The sequence below is a fragment of the Sabethes cyaneus genome, chromosome 1 (genome assembly GCF_943734655.1).
Source record: "Sabethes cyaneus chromosome 1, idSabCyanKW18_F2, whole genome shotgun sequence".
NCBI classification, from domain to species: Eukaryota; Metazoa; Arthropoda; class Insecta; order Diptera; family Culicidae; genus Sabethes; species Sabethes cyaneus.
The window spans coordinates 97,324,460-97,340,419 of record NC_071353.1 but is presented as its reverse complement, the minus strand read 5'-3'; the positions used below and the strand labels follow the sequence as shown (position 1 = coordinate 97,340,419).

General features: G+C 38.7%; 3 protein-coding genes across 4 annotated transcripts in view; 2 read left to right on the top strand and 1 right to left on the bottom strand.

Moving 5' to 3' along the window:
• Positions 1-283: 283 nt before the first annotated feature.
• LOC128745989 (proton-coupled folate transporter-like) lies at positions 284-1,949 on the top strand. Its single transcript, XM_053843044.1, has 4 exons — positions 284-425; positions 480-725; positions 789-1,785; positions 1,853-1,949. The coding sequence occupies exons 1-4, from the start codon at positions 284-286 to the stop codon at positions 1,947-1,949; spliced, it is 1,482 nt and encodes a 493-aa protein (XP_053699019.1).
• Positions 1,950-6,994: 5,045 nt separating this feature from the next.
• Positions 6,995-8,730, bottom strand: LOC128745988 (uncharacterized). The gene is made up of 2 exons (XM_053843043.1): positions 7,692-8,730; positions 6,995-7,638 (listed from the first exon to the last, which is right to left on the bottom strand). The coding sequence occupies exons 1-2, from the start codon at positions 8,728-8,730 to the stop codon at positions 6,995-6,997; spliced, it is 1,683 nt and encodes a 560-aa protein (XP_053699018.1).
• Positions 8,731-15,434: 6,704 nt separating this feature from the next.
• Positions 15,435-15,960, top strand: part of LOC128746018 (protein timeless homolog) — a 155,280-nt gene continuing 154,754 nt past the window's right edge. For both annotated transcript variants that reach the window (XM_053843152.1, XM_053843098.1), the window contains exon 1: positions 15,435-15,919. In XM_053843152.1, the coding sequence (XP_053699127.1) occupies positions 15,494-15,919 (426 nt within the window). In that variant the 5' untranslated portion in view covers positions 15,435-15,493. The remainder of the gene's footprint in view (positions 15,920-15,960) is intronic.

Genomic DNA, 15,960 nt, shown 5'->3' with positions numbered 1-15,960 from the left:
AATATTAATATGTATTTTCTATAGTTGAACTTACGAAACTCGAAAACTTTCTATTCTCTGCGATTCCACGCAGTGGATACATATAGTGAGAAAAACGAAATGATTAAACGGCATGAAAATTAAAATATAATTCTCTCCGTGTTTCAATAAAAATTAAAAAATGCAATAGGTCAGATAACAATTGCTCCATAATATGCCTGGGCTATTTTCGGAGGACCTGCTGCAGTTCGTTGACTGCTTATTCAAGTTTGAACGTTAAACCAGTTTATACACTGCTCCCAACATGAGAAGTAATTGTAAAAGCGGAGAAAGCATTCCGCTTTTAATAAAAACCAGCAGCCCCGGAAAGAGTTGTTTAAATTTTTTTACAAATTTGTCTGTTGAACCAGTAGTTTTGTTACATACATTTGGATGGAGTCTGTCAGGTGAGTTTATAAATTTTGTAAAATATCAAAAGCTTAACGGTATTCTAATTTCAGAACTTCAACTTATGAATCAAATTATTTACCAATCATGTGCAGTTACGTTCGACGCCAACATGTGCTCTAGTATGCTAACAGACGATATAAATATGTATTTAGAAGAGATTGTCCAACCATATGCGTCCCAAATTTCAATGGTGATAGTTATTCTTTCATCGGTAATGCCCGCTCTAGCAGCATTACTTCTAGCTCCCTGGTCGGATCAATTTGGTCGAAAAGGCATAATAGTTACTGCTTTGCTAGGTAATTCATTTTATAATATAGATATAGGTACGACGATCAAGCAATTTGAATTATTTTTTCCAGGGTATTTGATTACCAATTTACTGGTCGCTTTGATTAGTTATTTGTCATCTTACTATATCATAAATCCGTGGGTATACGTTATTGCTCATATTCCTGTAGCATTTCTTGGAGGCTGCTCCGTTTTTAACGTTGGAGTTTACAGTTACTTGCATGATACAACAAATCAACAGGGTAGAACTGTGCGAATGGGAGTGTTGCATGGTTGCACAATGTTTGGAGTACTGAGTGGATTATTAGTAAGCAGATATCTCAGTGAATTTGCGTCGCTCTCCGTATTATATACCATATCAGCGTTAACTGCACTGATTAGCATTATTTATCTGTCGGTAGCATTAGAAGAGAGCGTAAATATTGACGTAAACGTTGAGTCCTATTCCAGTATAGATAGAATTAAAGCACTTTTCAACATTACTTTGGTTAGTAAAATGATGTCAACTATAACTAAACCTAGACCCAACTATGAACGATTAATTACATGGTTACTAATTGTGCTCGGCGGACTTGTAGAATTCGCTTCTGCTGGGCGAATTCTGTTCTTCTTATACACGCGGTATGAATTTCAGTGGAATACAAATTCATACAGACTGTGGCTGGCGGCTGAGTTAACAACAATAATGTTAGGCAACATGTTTGGAATTGCCATTTTAAAAAAAATGTTTAAAGCATCAGATGTTGTTCTTTTGATAATATCGACAATTAATCATATAGGCGATTATTTAATCAAAGGATTATCATGGCAAGATTGGCAATTATATCTGACCATTCTAACACCGCTTAAAGGAACCGATGGCGCTGCTGTCAGATCGATGCTCTCCGATATACTACCAAGCGAGGATATAGGAAAAATATATGCAATGGATTTTTGTGTAAAAGCAGTAATGCCAATCTTATCATTATTTTCTCTCACATATCTCTATAACTACACAATGGACAGTACTCCTTCATTGTACTTATTTGTAACTGGGGCTGTGTTTATAGTGAATTTGCTACTAATAGGGTAATTTGATAAAATAACATATAATTTATATTATACGATCACAATTTCATTTTTACTTCTTCAACAGAATCATCTACTATCTGATGGTGCTGCGAAACAGAAGTATAGAAACTTTTAGTCATCGAAGTCGAAGCCATCGAATGCATCCGCAATCGCATAAATAAACTTGTACTGTGATATGTATGTTAACCCCTCTAAGGTCTACATCATTTTTGCACCGCAAAATTCACTAAAATGGCTAATAACTTGTTTATCTTTCAATATTTTTTCACCAAATTTGAGAATTTTGCCGAAAATATTTTCTATTTTCATAAAATCTATAGATAATGGCCATATGTCATATGGTCCCGGAGTTATTCCGGAGTTCCTTGGGGACCGAGATATGGCTTGTTTAGATAAAGTCCGGGGAGGGTTTCTTTTCTGATTCAAGCATGGAACGGATTTCAGAGGAACTTGTCCGGGATCTGAAATCGGCCATATGGCCTCTGAGAGACTTGAGATGATCTCAATCGCTATTTTGTCGAATGCTCATGTTTTTTGATATGTGACACGACATGCTTTACTGATGCTGAAATGTCCCGTTACGGGAGCCGGTTCCGGATTTATAGTGTCCCCCTGGATCCGGATGGCGCACACCATGGCTCCTAACTGCGGCAAAGTAACTGATATGTCCACAGTCGATGATATGTTTACAAAAATCAACAGATTTCAAACAAATTTTAGATATTTGGCAACTTTATCTAAAAAAGCCATATCTCGGTCCCCCAAGGAACTCCGGAATAACTCCGGGACCATATGACATATGGCCATTATCTATAGATTTTATGAAAATAGAAAATATTTTCGGCAAAATTCTCAAATTTGGTGAAAAAATATTGAAAGATAAACAAGTTATGGCCATTTAGTGAATTTTGCGGTGCTAAAAATGATGTAGACCTTAGAGGAGCTAATGAAGCAAGCAATGTGCTTTGCTATATCTATCAGAACGTATCTCTCCTGCGTGATAACTTTTAAAGAAATGTTTTTTTTATTTTTCGATAGTGAACTGTCCTTGAACTTGTACATCTCCACAAAATATTTGGTCTCATTTCCTTAAGATGTAGCCTGAATCAAATTAATTACTTTTTACGGTAATAACAACGCAGCAAAAAATAATTATACAGTCTTCAGTGGACTTTGATCAACTTTAGAAATTACGACTGTCAAACTGATAAGGTTACAGTATTTTGACATAGGACTTTCTCTCAATCACAAAATGCACGTGACGCGAAAAAATCATAGGTTTTTAGCGCTAATAACTTGGTCATTTCTCAATCAATTCGAAAGCTATTTATATCAGTCGCTCAGACATCTTTTAACAAATTGAACAACATAGCGAAAATAAGTTATTTTATATTTAGCAACTTAGTTTTATTAATTGTACTATTGATAAACGCATAAACATCAAGCATTGTCTTAACTGCTAAAGTTCAACAAAAAGGGAATCTGCACGTCCCTTGGGCGTCATCGGCATGCCTCTTGTGGTAGGAACTGCAACCATTAAACATAACTTTGTTTAGATGTTTATCCCTTTAAGAACAGCTTGTTTTTCGCAATTTTTTGCAAGCCATTGTACTACGTTGCGGAGCAGTACAGATTGAACTTCGAGCGAAGTAAAATGTATAGACTGTGTGCAGAATGACAAGTGGCGATGCCAGTGGCCAGTATGTAAGTTGTTGTGTAACCATTTTTCAATAAGGCTTATACAAATTTGAAAAAAAGTTTATGTCCTGGTCTCAAAATATTGTTGAAGGGGGGGGGCAAGAAAAAAATAAGAACATTAAACCTTCAATAACCAAACAAAAGAGAAGAAACCAGCGTTTATTTTTCCATATTATTCAAATTTAAATACAGATATTTTGTACAGTACTTAAATTTTAGTTCAAGTCTTTCAAACTTCGAAATTTTTCGACCCAAGCACACAAAGTAAGCATCCTGGTAGAGATGAACCAGTTTGATAATAGTGGAGTACCACAGGATTACCTTTGAGAGCCACAAACGTATAACTTGACCTTCATTTGAATTTTGTTTTGAACCTCCGTGCCACTCGGTTAGTTACCTTGCTTTTTTAATAATCGAAATCCGTGTCACTTACTAGTTCAGAACTCGGTAACCACGACATAGTATCGTAATCTAACACTAGTGTGAAAATAGCAGTTTAGGTCCCTGCCACTTTATTACTTGGAACGCTTATGCTGTGCTATCGCCATGTTTTAAGAAAACAAATCTCTGAAGCTATTCACGTTTCTTGGTCAACCTTTTAGTCATGAGCCTCTCCCTAGCTGATGCTTCTTCTCCAACAATAACGTGTTTACCTTTGTATATTGAGGATGCACACCGTTTCGAAAATTTCAAGTTTCGAACAGCTCAGTGACATCCTGCATGCTGCATGCATCCAATGAGTGGTAAAAACTGTATCGTTGAGTTTTACGTCCCCTACTTCCAAAATTAGGGTAGTTACTTGGACATTACGGAGTAAAACGATCAATTTTGAGCCCCGAAAAATTGTGTTTCTATTTTCATCTTATCTAGTACCTTTGACGGAAAAAAATAATCCCACTGCAATTCAAAAATCGGAATATCTCAGTCAAAAGCGGGACCAAATTTCACTAATATATTGTTTAATTGATTGTTGCCTCCATCTAATTCGGTTCTCTTAAAACAAGGTAAATTAAAATGGAATCAAGCCGAAAGTCTGATTGCAGGCACCCCAATTTTCGACGTCGGGAACTTAAAGATTAAGCACAATAGCTGCCTGTGACTTACAGCAGAATCAGAAAGCTTAGTTCGTGAAAGAAAGTTGATCGAGACTAACGAGATAACTATAACTTTGCACATATTGGATAATTTAGAGATGTAAACTCATTGAACTGTGATAAAATCTGCTTGTCACTAAAAAATGCAACAGACTAATATGACACTTTATTTTTTGCCCCTTCACGTTTCGAAAATTTTCAAAGGGGGGGGTGACATAAACTTTTTTTCAAATTTGTATAAGCCTAATTATATTACCGCACATGGTAAATAGCGCAAGAAAAATGCCTAAATTAATCATATTAGTGTATTGATAGTTAGTTTTGAGCATGTAGGCTTATTTGTTATTATTTCATAAGCAAGTAAACTAAAAAAATGCTATAGTTTTGGTTTTTATCAGAATGGAAATGCGCTTGCGCTAATCTGCTCAAGGAATTGATTTTTTTTTAAATCAATGGTTGAAACGGAAAATAAAGATCAACACAGATCATATCAATCCTTAACATAGCGAAAAGCAAAACCTAGACGGTAATAATATAATTTTAGGTAACATTACCCGTCAAACACAAATTATTGCGACTGCCTCTATTGCATAAATCTCAACAAGATAGTGAATTTGAATAAACACGCAATTAAAACTGTTCAATTTTTGTTAAAGTTTTGTTCTTTTATGGAAAAATGTATAAATTCCAGTACTTTTAGTAAGTATTTCGAGAGCTCCGTACTAGTCATTATTTTTAGAATTTTATACGCGGTCTCCGAACAGCAACTTTTTGGTGCAGTTAATTTTTTTATTATTGCTGATTGCAAGGAAAATTGTTCCATCCAAAGTGCGATATCGCTCATAAAAGTGCTATTTTACTTTAAATCATTTCGGTATTTTCGGCGCACTTTTTCGTTACATTCCAAGCAATAAGTGCGCCGAAGAGACCGAAACGATTTAAGCTAAAATAGCACTTTTAAGTGCGATTTCGCCCTTATTGATTGGAAAATTTTTCTTGCAATTAGCAATAATTATCTGATCCTAACCTTTAGTTACCTGAAGCTCATTTGAGTTCGAGGAACACCATTCAAGCCGACAGTCATTCCAGTGATACGAACAAGTTGCAGTAGAGTTGAGCTTATCTTTCTCCAAACAATGCCTGTGGTGCGTTAGTCGGGTGTTCTTCTGATTGTCCTGGATTTATACGAACAAGGACATAGACAGTGTGTCCAATACTAATCGTTCTTCTGTGTTTTTAAAAATTTAATATGAATAAAAATAGATATAATATAAGTCACAAATTAGTCCTGCTAAGAGGATAATAGTATATATCACCATATGTATTTATTGAAAAGCAAAAAAATTGAAAAATTGTATGCGTTTTCGATCGATACATGACGCGTTTAATATTAATATGAAAATTTACTGGTAACTTGCTGTATTTCATAAATACTTTCAGCAGTAAAGTGTTATTTACGAAGCCTATTTATAATTTAGAGGGGAGTTATCGTGTGATTTCGCTCAAATGAAGACAAAATCCTTGTCAGTCAAAACAAAAATTGTTTTGTTTTGAGTAAGTTGTTACTAATGTGGGTAAGTGCAAGTAAAAGTAAGTTGTAAGAAGAAATATTATTCTTTAACACATACACACTTAAAAAAACTCAGCAAAATTTGCCGAGATTTGGACAGCCGAGCGTTCGGTAAAAACTATTTTGTACAACATGTGTAGGTTTCAAGCCATATTGTTATAAAGTTACAAATCGTTGTCTAACTAACGTATATTCTTCAATAAACTTGTTATGAGCAAAATGTCATAAATATTCAATGCATTAATACTTTAAATTATTAGGAAAACAGATCAGCATAAACCGACATCACAGAAACGAAGCAAGCAGCATGTGAGGTGTACCGCAATTGGCCCTAACTGGAATTTTCCTCGTTTCTTCATATGGAAAAATGGTGTCTGTATGCAGCAAAACTATTAGCAAATGTAAAATGTTTAAAATGTATCCGTCTGTTGGTAGTCGAGTAATTCGGGGTCAAAATCAAGGTATTTTTACCTTTGTTATACTATGTTCGGTTCTTCGATAACTGCACCCACGAGCGGACTGTTAGTGGCCACGTGAAACGGACTGGGTATTTCGGACTGCTGCATTTATCGAACAGCACAGCGCGGACACTACAATGATGACGACCTTATCGTACGGTGGTCAAAAGCCAAGAGATCGTTTATTCATTCGGTTCAATTCGCAAAGCTTAAGAGTAAAATGGCAAATCAAATCTTCTCTCTTCTCTCAATTAATTTAATTAGCATAATCGATAAAAAAAACTTCTCCCTCTACATTTGAAATAGTGAACTTAATTTTAACATTATGTAACATAGTGTGATTCAATCTTGAACATGCTGGCCCCATTGAAATTGGGAAATTTCAATCAATAGTTGCTAGCTGAAGAAAAGTTGTCTTGGATTGGTAGTAAACATAACTTAGTGATCGGACGTCGATACACCTTGTTGCCTACTCGGACATCGACAACTCGTACCAGACCGTCCGGGCCTGGAATGACGTTAATAATTCTTCCAAGCTTCCACTGCATTGTAGGAAGATTGTCTTCGCGAACAATCACCATTTGATCCTGATTCACCGGGAAACGTTCGTGCCATTTATTCCGGTTCTGCAATGTCGTAATGTAGTCGTTGGACCAACGACGCCAAAAGTGTTGTACCATCTGCGTTTGTCGTTGCCACCGGGAAAGTGTTGATTCTTTGTGATCGAGGACGTTGGGTTCAGCAATGTCGGTCAATGGGCCTCCAACTAGGAAGTGGCCAGGAGTGAGAGGCTTGATATCGTTAGGGTCCACTGACATCGGTGTAATGGGCCTCGAATTTAAAACAGCTTCTATGCGCGTGAGAACGGTTGTATATTCCTCGTAGTTCAGGTTAGCAGTCCCGGTAATGCGCTTGAGGTGATATTTTGCAGATCGCACTCCAGCCTCCCACAATCCACCAAAATGTGGGGCGTTAGGCGGAATCAAATGCCATTCGATGGCTTCCTTTGAACAGAAAGTGTCCAGCTTGCCTTAAAAAGCTGGGACTGAAACAACTCGTGCATCTCCTTCAGTTTTTTCTTACTGCCAACGAAATTCAGACCGTTATCGGAAAATAGCTTCTTACATTTACCTCTGCGTGACGTAAAACGGTGCAAGGCGGCTATGAACGCGTCCACCGTTAAATTAGACACGAGCTCCAAATGAATTGCCTCTGTAGCAAAACAAACGAAGACTGCCACGTACGCCTTGTAGATGACAGTTGACCTCTTATTTTGTTGACGGATGTAGATTGGACCGCAAAAATCCACTCCGGTATTTCGGAAAGCGTAGCCACCCTCCAGGCGTGATGCTGGTAAATCTCCCATCATTTGTTGCATAGTCGCCGGCTTTGCCCTAAAGCAAGCGACACACCTTCGGATGACCCAGCGTATAGTGCTGCGTCCGTGCACCAACCAGAATTTTCGATGCAGCGCGCTGAGTAACAGTTGCTGTGGAGCGTGTAGTAATTCGAGGTGATATGATCTAACTACGGCGTGCGTAAATGGATGATCAGAAGGCAATATCATAGGGTGCCTTTGGTCCTTCGGCATCCATGAAGCATTGCGACTCCTTCCGCCAACACGCATGACGGCAAAACTCGATTTATCTAGGAACACAGCATAGGAGATTAGTTTACTTTGTTTGTGTATTATCTGACCAAATTCGAGACGCCGGAAGTCTTTCGGGAACGCCTCTCTCTGGACGATGCTGGTCAATGCCTTCGTTGCGTCTTCCAGTTCTTGGATGGTCAGATGCCCATAACGATGTTGTCTACGGCTATCTTGCTGGATATGGCTAATGAACCGTAGAACATATGCCATGACACGCTGCATTCGTCGGTAACTGCTCTGCCTGACGAAAAGGATGAATTTATCGGCCGACTCGATGACTGCAGAATTTTTTGTTTCTGGGAGTTGATCTGCCAATAATTGTGAAGGGTTTGCAGGCCAGCTCGTTTCGTATTTGGTCAGAAATGTTGGACCGAACCACCAAAGTGTGCATGTTCGGATTTCGCTGGGCAACAGCCCACGCGATACAAGATCAGCAGGGTTTTCGTTCGTGCTCACATATCTCCATTCCATACCTTCAGTCAACTGCTGTATTTCGATGACTCGGTTGCAGACAAATGTCTTCAGTTTGCTTGGGTCGGTCTTTATCCAAGCAAGAGAGTGGAATCGGACCAAAGAACGATTCTGGAAAGGGTAATGTTAAGGTTATGCTTTATGCTTGAGATTAATCGTGCTAGCTCGCGCGCACCGCAGAGTTCAAGGCGGGGTATGGTCGGTTTAGCGTTCTTTAACGGTGCGATTCGAGACTTGGAGGTTAATAAAACAGTTGAACGTTGGCCGAATTCATTAACCGAACGAACATATACACAAGCTCCGAAACCCAGATTTGACGCATCGCAAAACCCGTGTAATTCCACTTAGCATGGTACACAGTACGGGAGAACATAACGGGTAATCGGTATTTCATCCATCAGTAAAAGCTGGTTTCGAAATGAAGTCCAGGATTCAGCATCATTTTCGGTTAGCACATCATCCCACTCAAGCTCAAGTTCCCATAAACGCTGCAAGATTATCTTTGCTGTGAAAATCACTGGCCCTAGTAGGCCCAACGGGTCGAATAGTTTTGCTATATCTGAATAGACAGTCCTTTTTGTTATTTGTCCTTTATGAAAACTTATCTCGTGCAATTTCGACAAAAATACATCTTGTCGGGGTTGCCAGGTTAAACCCAACGTACGTGTCGTTTGCTCATTCTCGAAAAACGCGATTTTTTCGTTATCGGCGTTCGGAACTGACCGTAATAGTTCAGGGCAATTCGACGCCCACTTATGCAGTTTAAATCCACCTGAAGCCATCATTTGAATGAACTCATTCTGTAGATCCAATGCGTTCTCGATTGTGTCTGCTCCACTCAGTAGGTCATCGCCATAAAAATCTTCAGTCCCGGCCTGGGACGCCAGGGGAAATCTTTGGCTCTCATCCTTACACAATTGCTCCAGTGTCCGAGTTGCCGAAAAAGGTGCACATGCTGTACCGTAGGTGACTGTCGCTAGTTGGTATACCTCCAATGGATCGTTTGGTCGTGCACGCCAGAAAATTTGTTGGTATTTCCTATCTCTTGGTCGAACTTGAATTTGTCGAAACATTTGTGTTATGTCCGCAGTAAACACAATCTTCGGAATTCGAAAACGTAGCACAATTTCAGTTAACTTCCGTTGTAAAACAGGACCGACAAATAAATGGTCATTCAGGGACGTTCCAGCCGTCGTGGCTGCCGAAGCGTCGAACACAATTCGTGTCTTGGTCGTCTTTAACGGTAGGCCAACTTCGTAACGGCCGTTGGATAATCGTCGAAATGTATCCATAAAACTTTGTTCAGCTGCACGCTCATCTTGCGTTAATTTTCGAGGTTCGGGAAAAGCCTCCATCTCCCAAAATCTACTGATCTGCTCGCTCAAATTTTCATTTGTTACAACACCACAAAAATTCGCAAGAGTTGATCGTTCCTCTGGCATGCTAACTGCTCCTCCAACAACCCATCCGAAAACTGTCTCTTTGCACCAAAAAGAACGATCGTCTGTCAACGAAAATGTTTGGCCAGTAAATAGTTCGTTAAATACTTGAATCCCCAAAATCATATCGATTTGTGCCGACCGATGAAATAGAGGATCTGCTAGCTGCACGTCGGCCGGCATCTTTCGGGGATCCATATAAAATGATCTTATTGGCAAATCAGACGTGACCTTCTTCATCACCAAAAAATCTAAGTTCATCGAGTTATTTTGGTTTACGGTGGAGCGAATCCTTGCTCCAACCATGGTATTAATTATCTTCGGTGCTCCAGACACCCCTTCTATGGTAATATTTATGCTTCGTTTACGTAGGCGTAATGCGTTGACCATATTCACTGAGATCAAATTATGCATCGAACCGCAATCGAGCAAAACCCTACATTTGGTCGAATTACCGTAATCGTCCTCAATCAGAACCACAGCAGTGCAGAGTACATATTGAGTTGCCTTGGGCACTGTTGACGGAACAGCACTCACAAGCATGTTTGTCGATGAAGCCAAAACGTCAGAATTCGCCAGAGTTGGCTCAGAATCATGTAACAGGGTATGGTGTCGGCGAGCACATTTACGACACGAGCTAGATTTACAATCACCTACTCGATGTTTGCTGCTAAGGCAATTTAGACAGATACCAATGCTCTTTATTCTCGCAAATCGCTCAGCAGGGCTTAACTTCAGAAACTGTTCACATCGGTTTAAATAATGAGCTCCCTTGCAGATAAAGCATGTTATATTCTGTTTAGTCGAAGCAACACTGACAGAAAATGATCTAGAAACGTGAGGTCGCTCACCACAGTTGGTCTTTGGACGCGCGCTATGACAGGCAACTGGGGTAGTCTTGCCTTCTTGTTCGATGTTTTCCAAACACCTACAACGAGACTGAAGAAATTCGAGCAGTTTGTCCCATTTCGGCAAGGAATTGTCAGTCGATGATAGTTCAAAGTCTTTCCTAGTGCGGGAGTCAAGCCGGGAACGAATTAGATGGACCACAAATTGTTCGGACAATGGATCGAGCTTTAAGTCGAGATTATTCAGCGCACGAATGTTACAAGTCACGTCATTGATAAGTAGTCGCAATGCGGAGCCTGACTCACGTAAAATAGGCTTCAAATGGAGCAACTGGGCAATGTGCTTGTCAACAAGGAGCTTTTTGTTCTCAAATTCACTTGATTCATTTCATTCATTCATTCAGAGTGCCAGATTTGATGTATGCAGAGTTGTCAAAAACATTGTTCGCATATAAGGTTTTGCAAGGTGACGTCACGAATGAACCGGAATGAACGCAATTCACCCATTTGACATCCACTCGTGGTTTGTTTACTATTTGTTAGGCGAACGCGATATGCATAAATTGGAGCTAAATGTTTTAAAAGCGTATTATCCAGCAGTGTCGCCCTCCAAACTACTCGGAATGGCAGTTTTTGTACTTTTCTGACTGCCGTTAAGGCCTTTAAAAGCAATATTCAGTTTCAACATGTTAACCCAAGTTCTAAGTGCATGTAAACAAACCACTGATAGACGTCAAAGAAGTGAGGTTATGCTCGCCCGTGCGAAACCTTATTGACGTTAAAGTTGACCGGTCAATAAAAAAAGCAAAAAATCTTAATATGTTTCCTCTTGCTCAGGAGCTATGGCAATATAGCTCATACGCAACTTACCTCTCTCCAGTAATCAAAATAGACCATTTTAGTCGAAACTGCCGAGCCAATTTCGTCTTCTTTCAGAATTCGTTCAGAATTCGTACATGTTTGAAATGTTTTCAAAACGTTTGTTTTCGTCGAATCAAAACAACAAGTTCATAGGGTGCGCGTCTTGCGCGTATATGAAAATGAATAGAGTTACCAAATATTCAGATTAAAAATGAACTCGCCCAATCTGAACGAGCTGTTTTTCATATTAGTGGGGGTTGAGTGTACATACATTTGCGCATTTTACACTACTTTATCGTTCATTCTTACGTTCAGCTTATTTTTGTTAGTTTTCGGTGCATTTCAAAAGCTGAAACCAGATGAGCGGGACCTTTGATCTGAAAACAAAAAGAATGCACGGAGCACGCACGTTATTGGAATCGACCATTTAAAATGTTTCGTGAGGCTTTAAAAACAGAAACTAAATCCCACCGAAACAGGTTGAATATTATTTTCTTTCCTGTAATGCAGAACTGCAACATTAGGCAGCATCGTGTGAAGCACGAGCACGAATCTCCCGTTTTAAAATGTCATTTTTGACATACAGAAAAGCGAGCGAAAAACGAAGAAGACGAACCGGTTCTGAATGTCAATTTTTGCCGGCGCCATATTGATTCTGTTCGATTTCTGCCAGGCATCCGAATTTTTCCTAAGCGGGTGGGAACTAGATCAGTACAAACAAATCGCGTTTATGCGCATTGTCTGCATAAGCAAATGACGTCATGTTGAGAATGACATTTGAACCATTTTTAATTTGCACGTCGTGCAAACCGACGGGGTGCAAATTAAAAAGTGTTGACACACTTAAATTTTATTCAAGTATTCGGTCATTTATTTTACGGATTTTGTCAGTATGTTTAAAAAAAATGCTGACCTATCCGTTATTTTTTCAAGGAATACTAAACATCGTTAATATTTGACGTTTCTTAATACCGATATCCATCAAACGGTGGCAAGTTCGTTGATATGTTTTACTGTATCTTTCCGCACAGCGAGTTCCTGTCAAAAATTCAGCAATTGTTTAACGAACTGATAGTATTGTCAATTGCAAAAAAAATTGTCCAAACAATAAGTGCGCAGATGCTCATAAAAGTGCTATTCTAGCTTAAATCGTTTCGGTCTCTTCGGCGCACTTATTGCTTGGAAGATAACGAAAAAGTGCGCCGAAGATACCGAAACAATTTAGTGCAAAATAGTACTTTTATAAGCGATATCGCACTTTGGATTGTACGATTTTCCTTGCAATTGACAATATTAATTACGGATAAGTTCGCAACAGCTCTGCTGAGCTCAGCAAATTTTGCGGAAGTTATCATCAAGGAATTTTTTGGTTGTCAAAGTGCAATTCAAACCGATAAATAAATTAGTGCATGTTTAAAGCACTTTAAAGTGTGTGAAAATAGTTCAAATTATAAACAATTACAGTGCTTTTCGGGAGGTTAATGGTGCGTAATATGGCTTGGCCAATTTTATGTAAGGTATAATTTCGTCACCATAAAGCTACATTCCATTTTCGAAACTGGACCTTCTGTTTTTATTCGACAGACTGCACAACCAGCTGGGACAGTACAGCAGCAAGTGGATGATCTTCTTAACTCTTCCAGTTGAGAATCGAACACGCTATGACTGGCAGAGCAGTACCTGGACGACAACTTGGAAGCATCTCGCCATATATCGATTTAATTAATTGTATTTAATATTTAAAATAATTTTTCAATAAAAATAGTTCTAAATTTATGACGAAAATTCAGTACACGTAATCGAAGTATCAGCACTCTAATTACGACTTTTAGCAGTAATTTGTGACGACCGGATTGTTAATTTATACTGAACATTCCGCAAAATGTTCACTACCGAGCGTTCGTCAAGCAAACTAATTACCGAACTGGTAACCGAACGCTGCTCCCCAAGTAACAACGGTAGCTGAATTGCAAGAGCAATGGCTGTTTACGGGTTGATTTAAGGCGATCAAAGCTGCATAAAGTAAGCACTTAAATGGTGTTTCAATAAGCGATGTTTAAGCCACTTTAAGTTTTTCAAACCAGTTCTCTGCCAAAAACTGATAAACAAGCTTAATAGCGGATTTTTCTGCTAAACAATCTGCTTTTCAACAGCCATAAACATCAAACCGTTTTACGGCTGCTAAAAGGTGTTAAAATGTAGAGTGGAAGCTTTCATTAGGCTCACAGCTTTCAAACTACTTTAGGGCTGCTTAAAGGTGTTAAAGTGGCTTTACAAACTTCTACCAAGTTTTTTTTCGGCTCACAGCACACTTACTGTCAGATCATAGAATTTCGCAATTCGGCTGACAGCAAAAGCTTATCCGTTATCGACATTATCGACTGCTTCACGCTAGGCGGGCTAGGCTTCAAGTGTAAAGATATTCTCACTATCTGTTCTGCAGATGCAAATGGGGCGCATCATACGGTGAGTGCTTATGGATCAAAAGATGGTGGGTTCAATTCCCGGAAAAAGACATGCATTTTTAATAAGCAAAAAAGCAAGCAAAAAAAATCCGCTATTAAGCTTTTTTATCAGCTTTTAGGAGAGAACTGGTTTGAAAAACTTAAAGTAGCTTGCACATCGCTTATTTAAACACCATTTGAGCGCTTACTTTATGCAGCTTTGATCGCTTTAAACCAACCCGTAAACAGCCATTGCTCTTGCAATTCAGCTATCATTGTTACTTGGGTAGTTACTTATACGAATTAAAGTTGTTCGAAATTAAAAATATCGCGTTCGAAACATGTTTACAGCAAAATAGAAAAAAGGCCGCGTTTTATTTTTTAAATTTAAAGATAGATTTTTTTTGGCTGCATAAAGGTTGATGAAGCGTTGATTAAGCGACTGGAAAAGCAGATTGCAAAACTATTTCTCGTTCAAGTTCTCGTTCTAAAAATAGAATTGACAGCATTGCGCAAATTGGCTATTTAAAAGCGCAAAAAAGTTTCTATTAAGCTTCATTGCAGCTTCGAAAGCAGCTATTAATTAGCCTGAAGCTTGATAAAATCACCAGATTTAGATGTTTAAGAGTTGAAAAAAGGTTTTTATTTCTAAACCTAAACCATAGATCAGCCACAGGTTGAATAAAATCAGCTATAAAAGCGTTTGATCAGCCTGGAATTGTTACTTGAGTCAGCAGTTCTAATTTCGTCAAAAAATTACGGTCTACGGTAAAAAAATTTAAGTGTGCAGATTAAAAACGGCAAGCGAACGGGGGTCCACGGTATAGCGGAATGAGAAACCTTTCTCGAATATACTTTGAAAGTAAGTCTGCCATGCGCACTACAGAACGTACCCCAAAGCTACGAAAGCGAGAAACGAACAGTCCGAACAGTCTGTAATGCGGGAAAAGGAAAAGGAAAAGCCTATCAAAATAAAACATATGTAGTGGTAAATGTCAAATCTTTAACAAGGCGCGCGCAATTTGTTAGCGAACTTGATCGGTCTTTCAACGCATTCGGTATTTCATAAAGCAAAATGTATAGAATAATCCTTAATTAGTTGGATAGTGGATTAAAATTTTCTAGTGTTGTTTTTAAATCGCTAGTGCTTTGTTCGTTAAAATAAAACAGTATGTCTATACTATTAGCAGACATTGACGCAACTTGCTCATTACTCGGTTGGCATGATGGGAACAAATATTACATAGAACAGGATGTTCAACAAGGTTTAAAACATCTAGTTTGGATTCTTAAACGTGATGGAGCAGATCACGAGTACAGGCGGTACATCGGGCAAAAGAAAGTAATGCAAACTGATTTGATTCCAATGCTGAAGGGTCATTTCGAGAACGCAGATGTCGCAGATGTGTTGTTGCGTCTGATTGTGAATCTAACATATCCACCGTTTCTCTTGTATAATGGAAAATATCCTAAACAAGCTGTAGACAGACGTAAGCTTCTGCATTTAATAGAAATTTGTCAAGGCTATAAAGAAGCCTTTGCCGTTCAGCAGGCCTGGACAGCGGTAGCTGATCGTTTACAGAAGATCCTGAATATCGTAAGTATTTGTAATGAATGGTCAAGTGAGCAACATATAAT